The sequence below is a fragment of the Anomalospiza imberbis genome, chromosome 9 (genome assembly GCF_031753505.1).
Source record: "Anomalospiza imberbis isolate Cuckoo-Finch-1a 21T00152 chromosome 9, ASM3175350v1, whole genome shotgun sequence".
NCBI classification, from domain to species: domain Eukaryota; kingdom Metazoa; phylum Chordata; class Aves; order Passeriformes; family Viduidae; genus Anomalospiza; species Anomalospiza imberbis.
This window is the reverse complement of record NC_089689.1, coordinates 2041663-2057664: the sequence shown is the minus strand read 5'-3', so window position 1 is coordinate 2057664 and position 16002 is coordinate 2041663. Positions and strand designations below refer to the sequence as shown.

General features: G+C 52.2%; 1 protein-coding gene across 2 annotated transcripts in view; it reads left to right on the top strand.

The window, feature by feature from the left end:
* Positions 1 to 926: 926 nt before the first annotated feature.
* The window catches only part of PRRX1 (paired related homeobox 1), a 38079-nt gene continuing 23003 nt past the window's right edge, over positions 927 to 16002 (top strand). The window contains exon 1 of one of the 2 annotated variants that reach the window (XM_068199275.1): positions 927 to 1569. In XM_068199275.1, coding sequence (XP_068055376.1) covers positions 1329 to 1569 — 241 coding nt within the window. In that variant the 5' untranslated portion in view covers positions 927 to 1328. Of the gene's footprint in view, positions 1570 to 15119; positions 15346 to 16002 lie in introns of those variants that run through there. The other variant, XM_068199276.1, reaches the window with a different exon arrangement.

The following is a 16002-nucleotide window of genomic DNA, read 5'->3' as shown; positions in this document are numbered from 1 at the left end:
CCCACACACTTCTGTGCACGTGCACGACTTGCCCCATAGTTTTTTGGGTTTTTTCTGCCTTTCCACCCAGTACCCACCAGCTTTGTCTACCCCCACAACCCCCCAAACTGGGGACAGCAGAGCTCTGCAGCCCTGCCCTGCTCATTTGGGTCTTTGAGACTGCAAAGGGTAAACTGGGACCGGGGGCGGGGGGGGCTGAAAGCAAACTAATGATGAAAATGTCTCCTCCATGCCTGTGCCTTAATTAAATGCACGGAGTGGCTCGGGGAAGCACATCTGTTTTCAATCTGGAGCCCTTTGATGGCATCAAATGTTCTTTCCCCAGATCAGGGGGGATGGAAATTCTGGGCTGGCTGTGGCAGCTCGGAGCCCCGGCTGCAGCCACCGGGAAGCAGCGGCCTTTGCTGGCCCGCGGCTCCGGCCCCTCGCCAGCGTCCGAGGGCCACTACCTGTCCCCGGTCCCAGGGGCCAGCAGGGCCAGCACACACTGAGGGGACCTCTTTGCTTGCTGCCTGAAGAGCTCCGACTGTGTCCTCGGGTTTTTTGGGTTTTTTCCCCTTCCTTTCTGTTCTTTTCACTTTACTCCTGTATTGGTCCGTTTCTTTCAGTTCTCTGCTGCGCTTTTTCTTCCTCTTTCGCTGTTTTTCCTCTTCCTTCCCTCTCTCCTGTTCGCACTTTCTCTTCCATTACCCTTGCCCACCTTTTCATCTGCATTTCTCATTTTCGCTATTCCTCTCCTCACTCCCAGCGGCGCGCCCACCCTCCCCTCCAGGTGCAGCGCCGGCCGACAAGGGGGGACTGCCCAGCACCCCCGCTTTGGCCGCCCCCCGCGGGTCCCCAGCGAGCGCGCCGGGGCCGGCGCTGCCACCCCCGTCCCGGTGCCACGTCCCGGCGGGGCCCCGCGGGCCGCCCTCCCCCGGGTGCCCGGAGCGGCGCGGAGCCGCCCCCGGCGTTTGAAGTGCGGGGCGGAGGGGAGGGGAGGGCAGCGCAGGGGCGGAGGGAGCGGAGCCGGCGGCAGCGGGGGCGGAGGGACGGGGCGCACCCGCCCCAGCGGCCCCACAGCCGCCCTGCGCCTCTCGGCCGGCGGCAGCTCCCCGCGCCGCCGCCCCGGCGCCCCGAGCCGGCCGCCGCCTCTCCCCTCCGGCATGTTTTAAGCCCGGCCCTGCCCGCTCCCCTTCGGGCTTCCCTACCCGCCGCCGTCGGGTCCCGTCCCGTTCGCCCGGCTCCGCTCCTTGCGCGTTCCCCCCCTCGAAGCGCCGGCGGCTGGGGGGGCGCGGGGGCGGTGGGCGCCCGCGGGGGGCGAGGGCAGAAAAGCCCCGCTCGGCACCATGGCGTCCAGCTATGCCCACGCCATGGAGAGGCAGGCCCTGCTGCCCGCCCGCCTCGACGGCCCCGCCGGCCTGGACAATTTACAAGCCAAGAAGAACTTCTCCGTGAGTCACCTGCTGGACCTGGAGGAGGCGGGCGACATGGTGGCCGCCCAGGCGGAGGAGGGCGGCGGCGAGCCCGGCCGGAGCTTGTTGGAGTCCCCCGGGCTGACCAGCGGCAGCGACACCCCGCAGCAGGACAGTAAGTGCGGGGGCATCCTCCCCTTCCATCTCTCGCCGGGGCAGCAGCGGCGGGCGGTGCCGGCTCCGAGGGGGCTCCGCTGGTGCTTAGCCCGGCTTTCCCCGCTCCCCGAGCCGCCCTTCCCCGCCCTGCAGGGAGTCCCGGCGGGGTCGGCACCCACCGGAACGTGAATACCCTTGTTTTCCCCAGCCGCGTCCCGGGAAAGGGGCGTGAATACCCTTGTTTTCCCCCGCCGCGCCCGTCGGGTCCGGTGCCGAGGCTCCTGCACGCTGCGGGGAACCGGAGAACATCCCGGGGAGCAGAAGCGCGCAGGATCGGGCCCGCGGGCTCGGCCCCCTCGTCCATTCCTTGCCAGGGTGGGCTGAGAACGGCGCTTGGCTGGACGGGGGGAGTTGCGGTAGGCGCTGAGCCTCCGTCCATCCGTCCCTCCATCCGCCCGTCCGTCCGTCCGTCCCGCCCGTCGGAGCGGGCACCGGCGCCGTGGTTTGCGGGACACCGGGAGGCTGCTCAGGGATTGGATGGGGTCCGGACGATTGTCCGATGCCCTGCCTGGAGCGCCGGGATTCGCAAACAGCCCGAGGGTGCGTGCGCGGCTCCCAAGCGGAGCGGCAGATTGCGTCCCCCCGAGCCCCGGTTCTCCCCGATCCAGGCGGGCAGAGCAGGGCAGGGCAGGGGCCAGACCGGTCTCTGAGCTGCCCGTCCCGAACAGTCCGAGCTCGGCAGCTCCAGCAGCCGTGAGCCAGCCAGCCCAGCGGCCGTGGGCAGCGGGATGGGCGCCGGCTTGCGCGGCGTTTTCCAAGCGCAGCGCTGTCAGAAAGGCTGAGGGGGCTGTGCAGGGGCTGTGCAGGGGCCGTGCAGGGTCAGTAACCCCCCTTTAGCCGCTCTCTGTTAAAATAATTACATCCCCGGCCGCAGGGAGTTCCGTGGGGGTCCGGGCTGGCCGCTGCTGCGGACACGGGCTCGCTTCCGAGGGAGCTTCCCGGCGAAAAACGGGAAAAAAACAACGAAAGGAAACGAGAAGCGAACGAAAATGCCAATTGCAATTTTCATTCGCTTTTCGATTTTTTTGTTGGTTTGATTTTTTGTTGGTTTGTTTTTTTTTTTTCCCTCGCGGGAGCCGCCTCCGACCCTCTTTTCCCCGTGGATCCGACGTGTTTTTCTCGGTATTCCGAAGGAAACCGAGCTGGGGGAAGCGGGAAGCTTTCCCAAAAGCAGCCGCTCCTTGCAGAAGCGCCCCTGGGACCCCCGAGCTCGGCCCGGCCGGATGCGGTCCCGGCGGGGAGCATCCTCCCGGAGCGCGGTCAGAACGGAGCGAGCGGTGCGCGGCTGCCGGAGCCGCTCCTCTGCTCCCCCGAGAGCCGGATCCACCGCCGCTGGGACATGGCTTGCAAATATTTCCCTTCCCAGGACCCGAAAACTGCAATTTCTGGCTCTAAAGGTGTGTATTTTAGTGGGGAAAAGAGTGATTGCGGCTGCCACCGATTCAGCTCCTTGTGCTGCTGGAGAACCCGCAAGATATCAAATGCAGACAACGTTTTTTTTTTTTACTTCTGCTCTGTACCCAAATTACTTTATCATATTTTATTTGGATTTACTCCTGATTTGCTCCTGATGTTGCCCCTTGCCAGCTGTGAGCTCGGTCAGCGTGGAAAAGGAGAGCTGCATTTCACCAATACTTACCTTGCTCTTAAAGCATGAAAAGAACCCCCCCCCCAAAAAAAAAGCAGTCCAAGAGCTTGTTTTCTAGCCAGCACTGCTGAGCAGGGACCAAACTACAGCTTCAAATAATTTAGAAATTCTCTGAATGCTGTAAAAGTTTTAATACCGTTGCGGTGAATTAGAAAGTTTTAGAAGTATTCTAAAGTAAGCAACGACAAAAAACAAAAAAAAAAAAAAAAAAAAAAAGGGAGAGGAATAAATTCCACCAGGTTTATTGGGCAGAACTGTCATCTGGGCTTTCTGGCTCTCTCATGGATGCATTTAGCACATCCCGGGAGTCTCCGTGCCTCAGTTTCCCTACCTGCTGCGTGTGTCCTGTGAAGTGTTATGCAATCCATGCAGGAAAAGGACTGTGCTGGAGCTAGGAAGTGCAACAGAGGTAGGAGCTTTTCTCGGTGAAAAATGAGAACTGGTTCAGTGGAAAAGCTAACACAGGGCTCAGTTACTCTCCATGCTTTCAAGTGAGAAAAGGTAAAAGCCGTTTGAAGAAATTGTAAATTTCTCAAGAATACTAAAAATGTTTTTCCAGCCTGAAGGAAAATCAGCTGATCTGCCACTGATTTTTGTTCCAAACTGAAGTGAAAAACCAAATCATTGGTGCTGTTTTTGTAAACAAAAATTAAGAGAAGTAGTTTGAAGCAGAAATTACAGAAGGTTTTATTTGGATGTTTGAGATTGAAGGAACTATTTCACCACTGTTTTATTTGAGAGAGGTTCAGGATAAAACATTTCTCTTATTAAAAAGGAAAAACATTCCTGGGAGTGGCTGTGGCTGTAACACTTGCAGGGAGAGCTGTCCGTGGGTTAAGGAGCTGAGTTTGCAGCAGTGCTGCGGATCTGTCATTCTTACCAAGTTCACTTCAACTCCTCGCTCTGAGCACCTTACCCTAAAAGCTGATAAACATCAGGGCAAACCTCCCTGCTTCTGCTGCTCAGCTGGGAAAGCTTTGCAGTCCCAGTTCCAATTTGTCACAAAATAACTTCTTAAGATAAGACCAACTCTTGGCTGTGGTAGCGCAACTTTCGCTGAGTCGGGCTAAAGCTGGGATGAAAGTGCAGGTCCCAGCTGAGCTGAGGGGATCCCCCAAAGTTCCCAGAAAATGCAATGAGCTCCTATTGCTTTTGTGCCCTTTGAGGGTGACAGAAACCTGTCACTTGCCTGTGGGTTCCCAGAGCTTGTGGCTCTGGGGTAATTCTCAATTGTTTGGGTATTTTTGACTTCTGCTTTTTTTTTTTTTTTTTTGGTTGGTTTGTTTGAGACTCACTGTTGATGGCTCATAAAATGGTGTGGAGAAAGCATGAACAGCAAAAGAAAAATAGTTATGCTGGGATTTCTTTTGTAAGGAGTGAATGAACCATGCTTCAGTCCATTACATGCTCAAGTTCTGTGTTTTGGGGTTATTGCTGTCCTTTCGTCTCTCTTCAGTATAAAAGTGCTGGCACTCAGTTGGCTGACATTATATCAGGCTGATTCCCAATTAAAGCTGTGCACAGGCTGCCCGAGTCCCCCCCCACGATTTTTTTTTCTGTCCCAGTGAGCACCGTGACCCCTCAGTACTGCTGCTCCTTCTCAAGGAAATCCCAGAAACGCTGCTGGGACAAGGTGAGCGAGTTCCTCTGCTCAGGCAGGTCAGGCAGAGCATCGGTGTGGCTTCAGCCCTCTTCTCTGGCAGCAGGTCGAGGAAAGGCTTTTTCAGCCTTCTCACTGTTGGGTGATGGGGCTCGTCACCCCAGGATTTTGCACAGGTCAGAAATGGGTGTTATTTCAAGAAAGGACTGAGAAATTCAGGGAGGGCTGAGGATGGCTGCTCACTGCAGCGGTGTTTGGAGGCAGCATCTGGCTCAGGGAGCCACCAGTCACAGGCTGGAAGGATGAGCAGGGGCAGAGATCTCTCCCTTGCTGCCGGGGCTTAAACCCTCTGACTGCTGTTCCTGGCCGTCTGAAACAGCATCCTGAGCTGGAGGACTTTGGGTCTGCTCCCACATGGCTATTCATTTTGCTTTAATTGCCTCTTTTTAATGAGAACAAGTGAGGTTGCTGCAGGAGTAAAAGAGTGTGTCTAATACTGAATTATCTGTGCCCCTGTGCCTCCCCGTCCTTCAGGAAAAAAAAATACACCTTTGTAAAAAGAGGTGGAAAAGCTCTGCCACTGCTTGGAAATGTGGAAAGCAATTCCTTGGGCTGCTGAGCTGCTGAGGATGAAGGCGAGAAGAAGCGCCTGGGACATCTGCAGGGTTTTCTTTGCAAGCCTCTGCTTTATCTTGGAGTATTGAGCATCTCTTTTGTTAGTAAATCACAGCCCTTACTCCTAGAAGATGCTGAGTCCGTAAACAGGGGATGTACAACCGATAGATAGAAGAGGGAAAATTGATTGAACCCAGGAGCTTTCTTCCTGTCTTGTCCTGCTGAGGGACAGAGAGTCTTGGGGCAGCAGCTGGAGCTGGCGTCCCCACGTTCCAGCGGGGTGAGCCGGGGAAGCCGGCCGGTGCCTCAGTCCCCTCCAACAGCAGCAAATCTTCCTCAAGAAAGACTCTCCAGAGTTCTCCTCTTCCAGAAACCGATGTGAGAAAAGCCAGGATCAGATCATTATTGTTTTTGAGGCGCTTGTTGTAAATTATCTGCCCGAAAAACGCAGTTCTTTGTCGGCAAAATCTTTGCGCGTGCCGGTTCTCCTGCGCGTATCCTCGAGGCTTTGAGGAGAGCTCACTTTACTGAAGGTTGAGTAACAGATAACTAACACCAAGCAGTTGTTAGAAGTTTGATTAACTCCTTTCCATTTATGTTTCTTGGGCATATCTATCTAATTTTGTCCTCAGGCTGGCAGATGCATGGTTATTGCAGCGAGAATAGCAGAGTCAGATATTTTTCTTGCATCCCTGAATCCTGCAATCTGAAGTGGGAAAGCGTTTTGTGTTTGTTATGTAAATTTCTGCAGCTTCTGGACAAAGACAGAAGATGGAAGTGTGGCTCTGCCACATATCTGGAGTCTTAAAAAACAAAAAGGCACAAAGAAATAAACGAAAGTGGTCAAGGTACTGTTATTAACAAAGAAAAAAGAGCCACGTGAATGTAGAGGAAGGAGCTGGCTCTGTTTGTGAGTGCTTTTCTTTTTGAGGGGTGAAAGGAAACTTCTATTTGTTTGTGAATTTCACTTTTTTTTGATCATAATCAGTTTTGCTTCCTGGTTCTCATGGTCTCATAATTTGCTGATGGTATTTGTGTTTTCAATCCATCCACTCAGAGCTTCCAACTTTTTAATTTGAAAAAGATTTTGCCGAAGGTTTTTACTTTCCCTCCTTCCCCCCTTAATGTAATGAAAACATTTCCATGAAAATTAGATTTTGAAATCTCTCATAAAACTGAAAGGTTTGGTCTAAACTGCTTGAACGCTTTTAATGAACATCAGCTTTCTGTCATCTGCACTGAGTTTCCACTGCTAGCCGGTCTATTTTCCATCTTTTTGATGATGTATAAAGCAGTGATTGCATGGGAAAATATTATCTCAGGGTTAATTTGTGCAGGCCTTACTCACACGAGTCACTGCATGTGATTCAATGGACCACTTATGTGTGTGCCAGTTGATGAGTATTAGTGTTTGAAGACCTGACCAGCAGCCTTGAGTCATGCAAAAAAAGGTCTTTTTTTTCAGCCAGTGGAGTATTTTTGTGCGGGCATGGAACGGTTTTGCTGTCTGCAGTCGGGAGCTCGATCCTTTTGCCTCTCGGCAGAAGTGCAGAATGCATCAAAATCTGTGATGTGAGGAAGCCTGAAAGGAAAAGAGCAAAAGCACGGACAGAGCATAAGCAGGAGGGGCTGGGAGAGTTGGGTTTTTGACAAGGCAGACACAGAATTGCTGGACTGTAATTCCTTCAGGGATTTATTTTTATTTTCCCCCCCGGTAACCGAGTTGACTCCCATGGTTTTTGACATCAGCAGAATGACTTGATGGGATTATAGGTGTTTATTCCTGGTTGTGAGTTGTTTATGATATATTTAATCGTTTTTGAAACCCATATTAAGTAGCCCTGAGGGAGCTGTGTTCCTGCTGGGCCTCTGTTGCATAATGAAGTACATCACGAATATTTACCAAGTGTCACAGTATTCCAGACTTGGGCCTCTGTTTCTGGGGAGGATGAATCACTGCACTGCTGGTTCCCCACCCTGCTCGCCTTTCCGAAAGGAGGCTTGGATTTTGGGGCGGATTATGGAGATTTGAAGCGAGACTCATCACAGTCTGGCTGGAGGAGCTGTTGTCCACGGCTCTGATGTTTGAACTGTCCTCTTGGCTTTACATGCAGGGTACAGAAAGGCTTCAGCTTCTGCTTGGGTGGTGGAGCAGGTTTTTAGTCTGGTTCCCCCAAGAAAAACCTGTTGTTTGGTCGCTGCATGTGGGAAATATCTTCAGAACCTGCTGGCTGCTCTGGTGGGAGAGCAGGCAGCTCAGAGGAGGGGTGAAATCCCAGGGGCTTTTATGGCAGTCTGGAGGTCATGGAGAAGGATGGCAGCAGTGCCTCCTCCTGAGGGGGAGATGGAGCAGAAATCCAACTTCTTACTACCCACTGGAGACCTCTACAGAGGCTCTGTGTTACAGACTCAGTGGAAACTCACACATTGTAGGTGCCACCAGCCCTACAATGTAGGGATTTGTCCTTTGTTACCCTCTGTTGGGGCAGTTTTCCCATTGTTCAGGGCCAGCACAGCTCCCAGAGCTCCTCAGCACCTCAGGGGCTTTTCAGCTATGATTGGTTCTATGGAATTCCAGAATGGTTTGGGTTGGAGGGGCCAACCCTGACACCTTCCACCATCCCAGGATGCTGCCAGCCCTGTCCAGCCTGTCCTTGGACACTTCCAGGATCCAGGGGCAGCCACAGCTTCTCTGGGCAACCTGTGCCAGGGCCTCCACACCCTCACAGGGAAGAATTCCATCCATTTCATTCCTTAGCTGGAGATAATGTGAAGTTTTTCACGGCCCTGCTCACCTTTGCATTGTAAATGTAGGTTTGCCCTGGAAATCTGTGCTGTGCTCCTCAGCTGTGTTTCCCTTCCTGCACTGTTCCTGCTGGGCCCAGCTGATCTCTGAGATGCTGTGAGGTGGGGATGGGAGCTCAGCAGAGCTGCCCTGCCTGGCTGCTGGCACTTTGGGGCCGTCGCTTCAAGAGAAGTTTCTTTAAGTGAGAGAGTCTGGAGGATTCTGGCTGAGAAGGGAAGGGAGCAGTGACGCCGAAGCTGAGGGCCACCTCCTGCAGTGGAAAGCCTGGCCTCTACAAGGATGAGTCTGTGATGGCCAAGAGGGAAGAGAGGCCTGATGAGCAAGCCAGGGAGCATCTATTTCAGCTTACATGGCGTTCTGGGCTCCTCTCTCACCTCCAGGGGCCGAGAAAAGGTTACACCACTGTTTAAAGCACTGTCCCAGACAGTCTGGATTTCATACGTGCCCGTATGAAGTGAACATTTGCCTTGGGGTGGCAGCCCAGGACATCCTGGTGCCTCATGTTCCTGGAAGGGAAGGTTAGATGAGAGGCAAAGGGAGCCAGCTGCACTCTTAACAAATCACTACATCCTATTGCAGCATCCAGTTCATATTCCACCCAAATTTTCCCCCATTCTGGCTAGAGAAATTTTCCTACAGGAGAAACTCCAGCCAGTCAGCAAGACTGCTGGGCAGGGCAAACATCCAAAGAGACGCTCAAGATCTGGCTGGGACCCTCTCCACGTCTTGATGAGCTGCTCAGGCAGCAAAACTGCTTTTGCACCGAGAGCTGGAGCTCATCAGCAGCTTGGGGACACTGCTTCCTGCTCTGAGCCCACCAGCAGATGAACTTCTCCTCTGGCCTCCTTGACCAAAGCAAAATCAAAGTTCCCCTTGGTCCTGCCAGTCTGGGGCAAGAGGGAATTGCCAACAGCAGCTGCTGAGTGGGCAGGCTTGGCAAAGGAAAACGGAATCAGGCTCTGAAGAGAGCAGCAGGGCACTGGGATCAAAGCGGGGTGCCTGGTGCTGATGGAGTGAGGCTGGGTGGCTGCAGAAGGCAGCATCCAAGCAGCTTCCAGCCCTCTCAGGGTAGGTGCTGGAGCAGTGAAGGTTGAGTAGGTTTTGAGCTCTGGGGGCCTGGAGTGGTCTGTCTGCTCTGGGGTTTGTTCTGCTGGGTGAGTGGTGGGAGAGCTGGGCTGAGCTGCAGCCGGTGTGCCAGCGGGGCCCTCCAGACCTGCTCGGTGCCTCTGGAAATCATCTTCTTTTTTGGAAGTGTCACTAATACGATCCACATTTGTTTAAAAAAGAAAAAAAAAAAAAAAAAAAAAAAAAAAAAAAAAAAAACAGGGATACTTGCAGCTTTCAAAGAGCTGTCACTTCTCCCCATGTCAGCTCAGCCGCATAGGGGCTCGGTGGGGATGGGTTGGACTTAAAAGGGAAAAGTGCCTGAGCCATAACAGTGCAAACAGTGTTAATGCTCTGGGGCTGCTGCTGCAGAGGGCTGGCCTTGCTGGTGGCTCTGCAGGTAGCTCCTGTCCCCACAGGGCTGGTTTCCCATCAAGCTTTAGAGCACTCTCCCTACCTTGTGGCCCGAAGTGCGGGTAGCGCTTCGTGCTGATCGTCCTGCCAGCAGCCTCGCCTTTACCCTGGGTGGAAGGTACAGGGCAGGGCTTTGTGAATCCAGCCCAGAGTTCCTGCTTGGGATGGATGGTTCCTGTGAACCAGGAAGGCTGGAGACCAGGCTGTGTCCCAGGGACGGCTGGCTGTAGGCACGGGCTGTAGCGCTGCCTGTCCAGTGCTGAGTACTTGAGCTTGTCAGAGCAATTGTGTTGGTGATTTCACGCTGAGGGAGAGGAAAAAAAGCTCTCAAGACCAGCCCAGAGCCAAGCTCTGCATTCTGGTGCCTTTACTGTGACCGCTGATGGGACTCTGTCTGTCTCTCCACGCGAGCTGAGGTGGCGGTGGAAGCACAGCGTGGATTTGATGCACACACACAAGGCAGCCCCTTGAGGAGGGCGTTTGCTCCGTGTGTTCACCAGGCAGTGAGGGCTGCTCCACTTGGGACAACTGTAGGGCAGGTTTTTAGGGTCAGGTGTGTGCTGGTGCTGGGAGCAGCCTAGCCAGAAAAAGGCTTGCACCCAAAATCTCAGCTGGAACAGAAGGGCTTTTCTTCCTCCAAACATCAGACCGGATGATCCAGCCCGACTTTTGTTGCTCAAATACATCTTTGTGTGTTGGCCACAGAGCCTTGAGGTCTATTTTACTCTATACTCCCTCCCAGGATCACCTTGCCATGCCTCAGTTTTCCTGCCAGTATAACTGGGTACAACCCTGGGCCCTAATTAGGTCCTTTGGAATTTTCTGGCAATGTGTGTTATGTAAGAGCTTGGCTTAAACAGTAGTTTGGGAAGATTCTCCTCCTTCTGCACCATCCCCAGCAAACTGCTATTTCATCTGCTTGTCTTTGTGGAGTTAGCATTGAGATATCCCCTTCCAAGACCTGGAGTACCCTCAGCAAGGTTTGTTCCTGCAGGGAGCCCACCTGAGTGCACCCCATGCCCTTAGGGCCAGAGCTGTTTGCTGTGTGAACCCACGCGTGGGCCGGGATAGCTTTCAGGTTTAGGTTTTTGCACGTGGATGTGAATCTCCTGAACATCTTGAGGTGCCTGGGCTCTCCACAAGCCCAAGGCATGCAAGGAGCAGCACGTGCTGATCAGCTGGAAGGTCCCTGGAGAGTTTGGTGGCAGGCAGTGAAATTCCCAGCGGCTGGTTGGGATGGTCACACTCTTTTTCTTGGCTACAGCCCGCTCTTGAATGCTTGGCCAAAAAAGATCGTTACTTACAGTTTGTTTCATTTGGAAAACTTCTGATACATGTCATGGAAACTAGGAGGACTGCTCGGGAATAAGTGCTTGCAGCACTATGTTTGTTTGTGATTTGTTTTTCATTGTTTCTCCTCAATTTTTTTTTTTTTTTAAATCAACTAATCAGTAAAAAGAAACAATCACCTGTGATTTAGGAGAGGGATCTCTCATTGTAAATAATAAATTAGTGTCAGGAGACCAGGCAGACAGAATGGTTGATGAATATCCTGCAGGCTGAAAGTTGTTTATCAAGCCTGTTTGAAGACTTATGACTAACAAGCTCATTTACAGAGCTTGGAGTCTGTTCATGAACCGTTCTCCAGCTGGGAGGATGTGGGAATCATCAGAAAATGTATTCACAAGTTACTCGATCATTTAAAAAAACGATCAAACAAACAAAGACTGGTTTTTGGAAGGGAACTGTAAATTCCTCTTTCCCCCCCACTGGGTTTTCTGAGGCATTCCTGTTAGGAAAATGCAGGGCCTGGAGAAGAATGCAGAACCCCACGTCGCTCACTAACGACCTATTTTGGTGCAAAGCCTCCTGCTCCATGCCCTGCCACCAGCCAAGCCCTCCAGCTGCGGGGGAGCTGCTCCCCCACGGGAGCCCTGGCGGGGTGGATCCATCTCGTCTCCACCAGCGATTCTCAGTAGAGAACTTTGGCTTGCTGGGGGAAGAGGTTTCCCGTGCTCCTCTGGTGAGATCAGAGATTTCCCCATGTCACAGTGCAGTGTTTCTCCCTGGAAAGGAGGGCAGCACAGGATCTGCTGGTGTCGAGTGCCAGGGGGGATGAACTGGGAGCAAAGAGGCTCCGTTGGAGCGCTGTGGATCCATGCCTTTTGCAAATCTGCTTGTCTGGCCTTGGACCAGCTCTCCTGCTCAACGCAGAGCGCCACATCTTTATGAGAGGCAGATGTTTTTCACCCCCAGCATGTCCTACAGCTTTGCCTTGTTTGTGGGGCATCCTCTCCCTGTGCTGCTCGGCCCTGGGGAGGGCTCCAGGTGGGCTCTGTGTGTCAAGGAAGGTGCAAACTGAGTCAAAAAGAGTCCAGAGAAGAGGTAAAAAGAGCTCCAGCTCCAGTTTAAAAGGAGGGAAGAGGTGCTCAGGCTCAAGTATGAACTGAATTCCAAGCCCACCTACTGCCACTGCAGATGTGAGGCAGTAGGGAAATCATCCCAGGTCTAGAGAGGATAAGGAAACCTTGGAAGAGATTTCCTTGGAAGGAAACCTTGTTGAGACTTCAACCACAGATGTGATGGAGACAAACATGTCGAGGAATAAACAGCGTAGAGCTCATCCTACCTTGGGAAGGGAATCCTCCCAAGTTTCAGTGGCTGTATGACTTTAGTGGGAACTTGTTTAATCCTGAGATTCCTCTGTTCTGGCCAGCACAATAGTGCTGCCTCTGAATTTCCCCCACATTCCAGGCAGGTTGCTGTGCTGTGTTCAGCTGGGATGCCTGTGGGGCAGGAGGCACCCATCGAGCTGAGTGTGGATGGAGAAGGGTCATAGTCACTGCATGGAATGATGGAGAAGAAAAACTAGGATGTGGTTAGCAGGAAAACCTCCCCAGAAAGCTGCCCTTCATCAGTGCAGACAGGTTCATCTTTGCCTTTGTGCATTTTGTGTGTTCCTCTGACCAGAGAGAGCCGATGTCTGGAGGAGGTTACAGCAAATGAAGGGGATGCCTTGAAGAACTCTCTCTGGAGCTGGGTGCTGAGTCCTGGTTTTCTTGCTTTTTCATGGCAGGCTCCCTGTTCTCCTGCCTCTCTTGCTACACCCACGGTGCTGCTCCCCAGGAATCCTCAGAAGGACTTTGCTCTCTGCTCTGCTTCCCTGATCTCCCCTCTGAGTGGGAGCACTTCAGATTGTGTGACGGATCACTGTCCCTTTTGGGCCACGCAGTGGCAAGGGTTCTTCCAGACACTTGTGATGGTGGAGTGAAATCCACGTTTCTGTGACTTTCTAGGTAGAAGTCTTTCTCCCCCCTGCCTTTAATCTATCAGAAAAAGGTGGAATGAGAGCCAGTAGCTGGGAGCAAAAGCCAGACATGCATTCAGAGGAGGTAGGAAACACATTTTTTAGCTGTGAGATGCTGTGTAATCACTAGAAATAACTCCAAAGGAGAGCGCTGGCTGCTGCATCCATGAATGTCTGGAAGCCCTTTTGGAGGAGCAGCTTTTGTCAGCCGTGAATTATTGGTCTCACCAGTGGGGTGACTGGGTGAAATGCTATGGCTGAGTTTCACACAGAAACTGAAGAGGGACGGGAGATGTGCTGCACGATCTAGTGTCAGGGATGTTCCTGCCAGGAAATCAGAGCACAGGACCAGATGGAGAACACTGCTCCACTTGGTACGAGTCTGTTTACAGGTTTGAACCAAAACATAGCGAGAAACACAACAGGAAAGCAATGTCCTCATCTCTGATCGTAACTCAGGCCCTTATGCGAACCAGCTGCCACACAGTTATGGGACAATCCCCTCTCCAAAATCCCACTGTTAGGAATAACAGAGATAGGAAAGCCTCTGCAGGGCTGTGAAGGGCAAACATCAGCTATGGGAATAGCCCAACTTTCTCTTGTATTTCAGGACCTCTTTGGAGTTCACTGCAGCTCTGAAGGCAACAGGCCTTCACACAGCGTGTGATTTCTGCTGTTTCTGGCCAGGTTGAGGCTCTGAATGAGAAGTGTCTCCCGTAGCTACAACCCTGCCAGCTTCGGGAAAAATGAGGAAAACAGGGAGAGCTGCAAATCTAATCAGTGGTGGGAAGAGGGATAAACGTACTCAGCATCCTCGTGGGACAGAGCATCTCTGAAGTGGTGGGGTGAGCTCCTTGGGGGGGTCAGAGGTGGCTGTGCAGGGCTGACACCAAGGGAAGGGAGCAGAAGGGTTTGCAGGGTTGGGATGATGAGAGCAGTCACCCATCCCCATCCATCCAGAGTGCAGCATCCACACTCTGCTGCACATTCAGTTGTCACCAGCAGGGAAAGAGCTGCTAAACCAGGAATGCCCAAAGAGCTGCAGAAGGGCATCTCTTCCAGGAAGGTTCATAAAACAAAGCCCTTGTGGTTGGTTCTCTGCTCCACCACTGAGCCCGTGGCAGGGGGAGCCTTTTCCCACCTGGCTGCCGTGGTCATTTTCCAGCCCCCATGCTCAGTGTTTGGGGACATGTGTTCATGGATGTGCTGCTGGCCAAGGAGCATGGAGTCATGGAGGTTTCCAAATATCTCTGTTCCTAGAAGGGACATTGAGTAAAAAATGTGCCGAGAAATGGTTTGGCAAGCGGTTTGGTTTGGAGGAATTATGCTTTCCTTCAGTATGATTAATAACAGGGATGTGGGGGAAAGAAAAAAATCAAACTGCTTTAAAACTTTGCTGGGCTGAGCCATGTTCAAAACTCAGTCTGGGTGTGAAAAGTCGGGTGGTCTCTGAATTTGTCCCAGATCCTTCAAGCAGGATTCTATTGTAAAAGCAGGTGAACCCAGTGGGAAGAAATGCTGATGTGTGACTCCAGTTCAGAAGGCTGGATTATTTCTTTATTATAACTATACTATAATACATTAATATACTACTTAAAGGAGATATTAAAACTACATAATTACTTTTTCTAGCTACTATCTCTAACTCACGCCCAACTTGTGACCCTCTCACTAGAGTCCAGCCACAGGTGGATTGGATTGGCCACCAGGCTCAAACAATCCTCACCAGAATCCACTCAAGCAATCACCCCAGGTGAACAATTCTCCAAACACATTCCACATGGCAAAAGCAAGGAGCAGAAATAGAAATTGTTTTCTCTTTCTTCTCTCTGTGCTCCTCTATGAAAAATCCTGAGAGAGAGAAGAATGTGCCTGCCACAGGATTCAAGATTCTGAATCAGGCAGAGCCATGGCTGCAGCTCCAGGGCGTTTGGTGCCACCATGTAGTGCCCACATACATCTTGTTACATGTCACAGCTGAGACAGGGACTGGGTCCCGTCTGTGCTGCAGAGACCACCCCTGGAGACCACCATCATCTTTGCCCAGGTCCTTCTGAAAACAGGGTTTTTCACCTTGATGATCAGGAGGTACCACAAGGCAGGAATGGGAACAGGATCATCCTTAACTCTCTGTGATGTAGATGGATTTTGCTGCAGGATGTGCACTGGCTGTTAACTCTGTTTTGGGGCATCTTCTTTGTAAAGAGAAAAATTCTTGTGCACCTGGTGTGCAAGAGAGAGGTGAGTACCTCCTGGGGAAGATGCCCACCCTGGCCTGAGCCTGTCCTGTTGCTTGTTTTGAGAGGGTTGAGATGATGCTCAACCCGCTGGAGTCAGGGACGTTGTCATTAGCTGACAGCAGAAGCTGCTGGGGAAGCAGCACTGGCCTGTCCTCTAACAGTGTTGACAGTCACAAGAGCCAAAGAGAAGGGGACCCTTCTACCTAAAAATGTAACCTGGCACTTCTCAAATGAATTGCTTCTACATCAAGAAATGCAGACCCTGTTCGAATGCAGCAGGCAGAGAACTTCTGCCAGCTCTGGCTAGATAAGGGAAGCCTTCTCCAAATTGAAGCAATTATGGAGAAAGCAGATGCTTCAGATAAATAACTTTGTTTCTGTTCTTCATTTAAAAGCAGCATCTAAGTTGCAGGAGGAAAAAAGAGATTGTATAAGCCTCCAAAAGGAAGGGTATCTATTAGTTTGAAATCTCTTTTTTTCTCCCGGATTTTGCGTGGTAGAGCTTTCGAAGCCCCGAGGAAGTCAGCTCTGAGCAGGCTTTTAAAATAGAGAGCTGAGAGCCATCGGGTGGTGCCAGTGCCCCGTGCCCTGTGTGCTGGGGAAGGGATGGTGCTGCGGGAGATGGGGGGAGATGCAGAGGGGCTTTTCTGTTATTCTG